The 8,547-nt window shown below is 57.2% G+C and overlaps 1 protein-coding gene across 1 annotated transcript in view; it reads left to right on the top strand.

Annotated features, from left to right (window-relative positions):
• The window catches only part of PNPLA5 (patatin like phospholipase domain containing 5), a 27,978-nt gene extending 19,431 nt beyond the window's left edge, over positions 1-8,547 (top strand). The window contains exons 5-11 of the mRNA XM_008703007.2: positions 589-654; positions 934-1,143; positions 2,606-2,666; positions 3,809-3,994; positions 5,393-5,525; positions 7,743-7,859; positions 8,463-8,547. Of these exons, the coding sequence (XP_008701229.1) occupies positions 589-654; positions 934-1,143; positions 2,606-2,666; positions 3,809-3,994; positions 5,393-5,525; positions 7,743-7,859; positions 8,463-8,547 (858 nt within the window). The remainder of the gene's footprint in view (positions 1-588; positions 655-933; positions 1,144-2,605; positions 2,667-3,808; positions 3,995-5,392; positions 5,526-7,742; positions 7,860-8,462) is intronic.

Raw genomic sequence — 8,547 nt, 5'->3', positions numbered from 1 at the left:
TTTTTTTTTTTTTTAAGATCTTATTTATTTATTTTTGTGAGAGAGAGCACGAGTGGGGGGGAAGGGCAGAGGGAGAAGCAGGCTCCCCCCTGAGCAGGGAGCCTAACGTGGGACTCAATCGCAGAACGCCAGGATCACGCCCTGAGCCGAAGGCAGACGCTTCACCGACTGAGCCACCCAGGTGCCCAGAAGTCAGGGTTTCTTGTTTGAGATGCGTCTGGTTGGATCAGTGTCCAGAGAACACACTTTGGGAGACATACCTACATTGTTGGTGAAGAATTCCTGCCTGCTGAGTGAAGGGGAAATGGTATTTGGTGCCTCTGTTTGTCCTTGGGGGGGAAAATCCCAGCAGCAGTCTCCAGTGAGCAAGGACCCATCAGCAGGAAGAGGAGGGCGGGTGTCAGGATGGGCCTGCATTCAAATAGTTCTTAACCTTGAGAATTAGGCTGGACCTCGTTTCCCAACCCTGAACACAAGACCAATGCCAACCAACTTCGCAGGTGGCCCTGGGGTTAGACACCATGCCCAGAGTGGGTTCTGCACGCCAGGAGCACGAACAATGGTGTTTCTGCTGACTTGTTTTCCCAGGCTCTGGTCTGCAGCCTATACTTTCCTTTCTACTGTGGGACAATTCCCCCTGAATTCAGAGGGGAGGTAAGTGTACTTTGGGGGCTTGATGACCAAGTCCCTGCCCCGTGCTCTGGGGGCCCCGTGTAAGGCGTGTGGGTGGAGGGAACCTGGGTCCCCTTGCACCTACCACACGCCAGGGCCCCCTCTGCTCCTGGGGGTGGTGCTCAGAGCATCCTGGACTAGATGGACCCAGTGGCTGGGGGGCAGCTAGAGGTCACCGGCTGTAGTCCCTTCTGGCTGGTGGCTCGGCGGCAGCTGGGCCGAGGATAGACACCCTGAGCAGGCGGTATACCTGAATTGCAGCGTTACATCGACGGGGCTCTGAGCAACAACCTGCCCTTTGCGGACTGCCCCTCCATCATCACCGTGTCCCCTTTCCATGGGACAGTGGACATCTGCCCCCAGAGCACCTCGGCCAGCATGCATGAGCTGAATGCCTTCAATGCCAGTTTCCAGATCTCCATGAAGAACTTCTTCCTGGGCTTCATCTCCCTCATACCCCCCAGCCCTGAGGTAGGTCTGGCCCCCGTGCCCACCTTGATGGTGTCAGAGGCTTGGCCATGATCCAGGGTCCTGTGAGTCAGACTATGTCCCCACACCCTCCCCTCCCCTCCCCACCTCAGGCAGTGAGGATCCGTGTTCTGAGTCTTACAGCCAAGTTCTTGAACCCACAGCATGGGGCTCAAGTTGTGTCCTTACTATTCTTCCCCCGCCTGGATGAATGTTGAGTTAGGACTGGCCCCATATCAAGGCACGTGAACACCAGCTCCGCTGAGCTGGGGTATGAGCCAGGCCTCACCCTCGTATTCCTCTGGGTCCGGCTCTGTGAGAAGGTACTACTACCATCTCTGTTTCTCAGGGGAGGACACCGAGGCTCAGAGAGGTTAAGCAACTTGTTCAAAGTCACACAGCCTGGAAGCAGCAAAGCCAGACTTCAAATCCTCCCCTAGCCTAGACCCATGCTCTTAACCACTGCCCTAGACTGTGGCCAAATTTACCATCCCCATGGAGGTGACGTGTGAGCACAGACAAAAAGGGACCATAGACCTAGATTTCTTGTTTTATTCCCTTGGTATTTCTGGAAAATGGGTATTTGACCACAAACAGTGTATCACCATAACCTGCTCCTTTACCCCAGCTGTATCCTGGCCCTTCCCTATTCTTTCATTCATTGGGTGGCTCTGTAGTGTTTTGTTTTGTTTTACTTTAAGTAAACTCTACACCACACATGGGGCTCAAACTCATGACCCCGAGATCAAGAGTCCCATGCTCTACCAACCGAGCCAGCTAGGCACCTCGGTTTTGTAGCGTTTTATAATTTATGAAACAAGATCATGTTCATTTAGTCTGATCTTCCCTATACCTGTGTGGTGGATGAAAAATCTCAACCGCATCTGGAGACAAGGAAGCTGAGGCTCTCAGAAAGGTGGTGTGGCCATCCTGAGGCCACACCGGGAGGGAAGGCAGAGTTCTCTCCTGGACCTGCAGGTGCCTCTTCCCCATTGGGGGAGCTCTTATTGAGACAGGCGGGTGTGGGCCCCCGGTTTCCTCTGCTATCTCAGGCTGGTTCTGGAAATAAACATCAAAGGGCAAAGGCAACCACCATGCATTGACCCACAGGGAACCAGGTAGTGTCCTGGGTGTCCTGGGCCAGGCCTAGTTATCCCATTTTCCAGAGGAAAGAACTGAGACCAGAGAGCAGAGAGTTTGGAGCAAGAGGCCTGCCAAGGAGTCTTAGAGGAGGGAGGTGAAATAGGGCTGTGGGGAGGGAAGCAGATGGAGCAGCTCGTCCCGCCTGCAGTCCCGTGGCTCTCCCCGCCCAGCACTGGGGTCCTCGAGCCCTGCCGAGGGGCTCTTGGGGAGCGCAGGCTGGGTGTGGACTGCTTCCAGTGGAAGACAAGTTTCTGGCCTGTGACCACAGCTCAAAGGGCAGGGCCAGGCCGTCCCCATCCTACTCTGACCTGTGTGTTGGCAGGTAGTAGCAGACCACTGCAGACAAGGCTACCTGGACGCCCTCAGGTTCCTGGAGAGACGTGGTAGGTGGCAGCCCCCCTAGGAGCTGGGCATACCGCTTCGCCTGAGCACCAAGTAGATCCTGGTTTCCAGGTGTTTGCATGTTTAGGGCCCTCAGCTCACTCATTCTCTCCCTCAGCCTCTGCTCTCTGCTCGGCCTCGGCTGGAGGCTGGGGACCCAGGGAGGCTCACGTGTGTGTCCGGCTCTTGAGCTGCTCTTAGTCTGGTGCGGGGAGACAGACCAAGACAGAGACCTCTCCCCATGGAGATGGAGGGACGTTCAGGCCTATGGGAGCCCAGAGGGGGCAGCTGACCCAGCCTGGCGGGTGGGCAAGGAGGGCTTCCTGGAGGCGGCAACAGATAAGCTGGCCTTCGACTAGTTATGAAGGCTATGGGAAGGCTGAAGAGAGAAAGGAAGAGGGTATTCCAAGCAGAGGGAAGATAAGGGAGAACAAAGGAACAGAGGCTAACACCTTCTGGATACATAACTCAGTATGGCCTCAGGAGTGTGTGTGTGTGTGTGTGTGTGTGTGTGTGTGTGTGTGTGTGTGTTCGTTAGGGGACTGGGTGGGTCACAGAGGTCTTCTCAGCTGGAGAGTTTGAATGTCTTCCCACAGGGCCATGCTCTTTGATATGGTAGAGCTGAGATTTGAACCCAGGCTGTCTGGCTCCAGAACCCATATCATTTACCCCCCATACACTACAGCCCCAACACACAGCAGCAGAAAGAATTTGCTGAGCACTTAATACGATCCCAGATCTGGGCTTGAGAGTTCGGTGTTTGTCTGGTTTAATTCTTAGAACAACCGCATGAAGCAGATTTTCATTTTCTCCTTTCTCGAAGTGGAAAACCGAGGCACGGAGCAGTTAGGCCACCTGGCTAACAGGTGTTGACATCAGGGTTTGAACCTCGGACTGCATCTTCAGGGTCTGGGCTCTGATGAACCACTAGAAAACGCACAAGAGATGGGGAACAGGGAAGGGCTGGGGAGATCAGGAAGAGGTCATTTGGGAGAAGCCGTGGGTCCATCCTGCAGCAAACTGGTCCCCAGATGTGGGTTTGGGGGTTGAGGGGGACAGGTGGCATGGAGAGCCAGGGGCGTCACCATCACCAGGGGGTTCTGGGTGCCCTGACCTGTCATATCCTTCCTCTCCACTGACCCAGGACTTACCAATGAACCAGTGCTTTGGATGTTGGTGTCGAAGGAGCCCCCAGCCCCAGCTGATGGCAGCCAGGACACCGGCCATGACAGAGGCCAGGAGGGGGGCCTGTCTCTCGACTGGGCAGTGCCCAATGTGCGGGTCAAGGACGTGCGCGACTTTGAGCAGCTCTCGCCAGAGCTGGAGGCTGGTACTGCCCCGTCCTTCATGCACTTGCCCACCTACCCCGTGCCCTGCACACAGGGGCCAGGGGGCAGAGACCCTGTGTGCCAGATCTGTGCCTCAGAAAGCCAGGTCTTTGCCCACGGCCCAGGGAAGCGCAGGAAGTACTGAGACGTGAGAGAGGCATACACAGAAGGTTCTGGACTCTCCATGTGGAGATGGACTCATTTCATCCTCCCACCAATACTCTGATGATAGCACTGGATTGTCCCCATTGAATGGATGAGGAAACCATAACACAGAGAGGTTAAGTGACTTGTCCAAAGTCACACAGCTAATGAAGAGCCCAAGCAGGAGTTCTGCTCTGAGCCATTTGGTTTGCTCTCCTGCTTAGTGACCCCAAAGTCACAACTGCAGCAGCAGAAAGGTCCAGGCGTGTGTAATGGTGGCGGGGATGTGGGTTTGAACAGCATCTATGTGAGACCGGAGAGGAGGAGTCAGCCAGGCAAAAGGGGGAATACGAGCGTTCAGGCAGAGGGTGCAGCGTGAGCAAACGTCCTCGTTTGGTGGGGGCAGTGTCGTGGTTGAGGGGCAGGGGAGCAGAGGTGGGGAGGTCAGGCAGGTGGCCTTGAAAGCTGCAGGAGGAGAGAGATGGGGAGCCACTGGGGGAGGCTTACTACGGGCAACCCCTCCTTTTCAGAGTTCACTGCTGCTCTGAAGTGTAGATTCGTTTACCCCTCCCAGCTTGGGGGGGGCTACGGGCTGGGTGGGCAGGGGAGACTGGGAGGAGAGATGATGGTGGCTGAGGTTAGAGCAAGGACAGTGTGGGTGGCGAAGCGGTTGGGAGGGTGCCTCTTTCTACGCCAGAGACCATACAGGGTCTGTGGAAATGGGCCTGGATCTGTGCTGAGCCGCTGAGGACCAAGCTTGGAGCTCTGGAGCCAAGGCGGCATCTCTGCGGCCACATGGGGGCACCAGAGAGTCACCTCCGTGATGGGGCACCACGGCCAGGGCGCTTGGCCCATCCTGGGGTGGGGGGCCGCAACAGACTTTGCAGAGGGGAGGGAGAGATGGAAAGAGCTCGGGGAGCCTGAATCCTTGGGTCCATCTTGGAGACCCTGCCGCTTCCTGGCATGGTCTTTGGGGCAAGTCACTGCCCTACTCTGAACCTCAGTCTCCTTATCTGCGAAAGGGGCACGCCCTGCTGGTTTGGGGACAATAATGAGAGCACACGCTGAGTGCCCAGCCCTCTGCTGGCTCAAGCTAGGGGCTTGATCAGAGCTGTCTCCTTCTCTGCAGAAAGGGGTGGGGGGGCATACTTTGTGGACTGTGCGAAGTGGAAAGGGGTTCAGGCCACCTGCCCTAAGGGTAATGGTGAGGGGGCTGGCTGGAAGGCTGGGTGGTCATGCCATGGCTTCTCTTGTAGCGCTGAAGAAAGCGTGTGTGAGGGACCCCAGCACCTGGGCCCGCTTCTGCCGGTCGGGGCTTGGGCGGGCCCTGACCTACTTGCTGCTGCCCTACACGCTACCCTTCGAGTACGTTTACTTCCGGAGCAGAAGGTGAGGTTCAGCCAGGGCTCCTGGGAAGGACCTGACTTGTCCTCAGGGTCGTGGTGGAGACCAGCACCCAGGGCGGGAGGGCGGCCGGCACGCTGGGTGGGCGGAGCCCGGCTGGCTTCCCCGGGCTGCTTGGTGTTGGTCGCCCAACCCAGAGGGGTCTCAGAGGTCTCCTCTGCAAGATGGGACTGGTGGGGAGATGGCATAGCAGCTGTGACCGATGGATCAGAAACGGGGCCTCCTGGTCAACGCTCTGTCCCCTCCCCTGTCTCTCAGACCTCTGGCCCTTTGCTCTACCTCTTAGAGCCTCAGAAGAAATGTGCTGTTTCTGGAGAAATAACTCTGGGGGCTGGTCTGGTTCAGATAAGCTGTGTGGCCTGGGCCAGGTCTCTTGACCTCTCTGGGCCTCAGGTTCCTTTTTCATAAAACAAGGCCCTTCCAGGGCAGGCTGGTTGTGGTTCAGCCCTCACTAACCAGTGTAACTGCTGATTAATGAATCACTCTGCCTTGTTTGTTATACGGAGGGCCTACCCTGGGGCCAAGCCGTGGCTCAGGTGGGGAGGCAGCACTGACTCAGACCCAGTCCCTGGACTTGTGGAGCTTGCAGCCCACAAACCATCACACACTCACCTGTGCAATCACACCTCTGCCTAGGGATACCAGGAGAGGTCTATACCGGCTGTGATTCCTCAAACGGGTCTACACTGGCTGTGAACTGAGATAGTTCACCCTAGGGGCTAACTGGTCAGAGAAGGCTGACTGAAGAAGCTAACTCTTGAGTTATAATCGAATGGGTAGGAGTCCACCAGGTAAAGAGGGAAGGGAAAAGCATTCCAGAGGGATGGAACAACACGTACAAAGGTCCTGAGGCAGAAGGCAGGAGAAATAGGCTCACCGGAAGAGCTGAAAAGGAGGCCAGTATGGCTGGAGCCAGAAGGTAGAGTGCCGTACACGATGGGGCCATGGCGAGGCGGGGTGGCGATGGCTGGCAGGGGCAACACGGGCAGGGTTCTATAGCCACGCGAGGAGCGCGGTCTTTCTCCCAACAGTGGTGGGAAGGCAGCGAAGGGTTTCAGTAGAGAAGTGTCATAGCGAGAGCTGTATTTTTTAAAATTCTTTATTCCCTAAAAGGTCTATGACAATGAGCCACGGGTCTCTGCTTTGCTCCATGCTGAGTTAATGACCGGATCAGCCCTGCTGCTGAAATTGCCAGTGGCCCAAAGCCAGGAGAGAGCTTTCTGCTAACTCAGATTCTCCTCATGCTGAGCTGTTAGATTGAAACCACAGGTTGAAGTCAAAAAGGATAAGGACAAAGTCTAGACTTTTCAGCTAAAAAAAAAAAAAGTCCATATGTGAGCACTGATGGACAAGCCTGTCCAGACCACAGGGAAACTCAGACTTAGCATTTTTTTTTTGTAACCTACATGCTCAACTTGTAGGTTGTAATAATAGAGGCAGACAGTCCAGAACAAGGGAGGTGATAGGCTAGCTTGTGTTTTGCTTCTCATGCCACATCCTGTGGCCTGTCTGCCAGTTTGAGGCCCTGGTTGAGAGGCTCTGCTGAAGGCAGCACATTTTGGGTGGGGGGGGGGGGGCGGGCGCCCGTGTCCAGTGAATCTGAGATGATGCCCAGCCAGCCAGGCCCTCTCTCAGCCATGATTGGATGACCTGGTCCTCTGCTTTCCCCGCAGGGCCCAGGTTCGGAGCCACAGGAGGATTTTGAGCAAGAAAGAGCTGTGATCAGATGTCTATTTCGGGAGTGTCACTGGCTGCTAAAGGGAGAGTAGATGGAGGGCTGTGGAGTAAGGAGGGCAGGTCTGGGGAGGAGAAGGAGGGACAGAGAGAGAGGGAGGAGGTTACGAACTGCACGCAAGGCGATGGTCCTCCTTCAGCAGGCGAGGAAGCTGAGGCTGAGAGAGGTTCCCTGACCTACCCGGGTCACACAGCTGACAAGCAGGGAAGCTGGGCGGCAGCCCCATCCCAGCCTGGCCCCAGAGCCCCGCCCTCGCCGGCCTTGGGCTGCCCGCGTGTGCCGCGTGCCGTGCACAACCAGCCCTGCGGCAGAGCCAACACTGCTGGGCACGTCTCACCCCCTCGTCCCCTTCCTTTAGTCCCTGGCAGGGACCCCTGGCTCTGCTTTGGGCCTGTGGGGAAGGTGGGCTCAGCTGGGCCACATGCTCAGGCTTAGCTGAGTGAAGCATTTGTTGCCCCTTCCTCCAGGCTGGTGGCATGGCTGCCTGATGTGCCGGCTGACTTGTGGTGGATGCAGGGCATGCTGCAGAGCATGGCCCTCGAGATCTACTCCAGGTCAAAGGACCAGCTCCTCCGGCTGGTCAGGTGAGGCGGGCGGAAGGGCCTGGGGCGGAGCGGGTGTGGCTTCCCTGGCGGAGCGAGGCACCAGCTGTTTTTCTGGCCCCTGGGTGGGCAGTCCATACCATCCGCGCCCTTCTTTCTAGCCACCCCCCCCCGTGCAGTCGCTGGCATAGGTTTGGTCACCGCTGTGGGCCAGACCTGCACGGGGCCTGGCTGTAGGAGCTGGCTAGTCACACTGGTCAGTCTGCAGGACCAGCTCCCAGAGGACGAGCGCACCTCCCTGCTTGGCCAGATCCCCATCAGCCCTTCCAACAGCCTTCCAGATGTCCCTACATGTCCTGTGTGTGGTCTGGGTTAGGGCTGCCTGTCTCTCCTCCACCTGCCCTCCCTACTGGCTAGAGACCCTGGCGTCCTTCCAACCCACTTGACGGCCATCCCTGGAACCTTCCCACCAATCTCAGTGTGGCCAGAGTAAGGGCCTCAGGGCTTTCCTCCTGGCAGGGTCCAGGAGGAGAGTGACCCAGGGCTCACTGAATGTGAGGGCTGCCCCCACATGGCTTTACCCTGCCCTTCGCCCATCCCCAGGCTCTAAAAGTGCACACTCACCGGCCTCTGCTTCCTCTGCAGCCCGCCCATCACCAGCTCCCTCCAGCCTGGGGCAGCTCTTCTTGTGGACCTGGCCAAGGAGCCCAGACCTCCCCATCAGGCCTGA

This window comes from Ursus maritimus, unplaced genomic scaffold (assembly GCF_017311325.1).
Source record: "Ursus maritimus isolate PB19 unplaced genomic scaffold, ASM1731132v1 scaffold_21, whole genome shotgun sequence".
Taxonomy (NCBI): Eukaryota; Metazoa; Chordata; class Mammalia; order Carnivora; family Ursidae; genus Ursus; species Ursus maritimus.
Note: the sequence above shows the minus strand (reverse complement) of the source record. Positions and strands in the feature narration are given on the sequence as shown.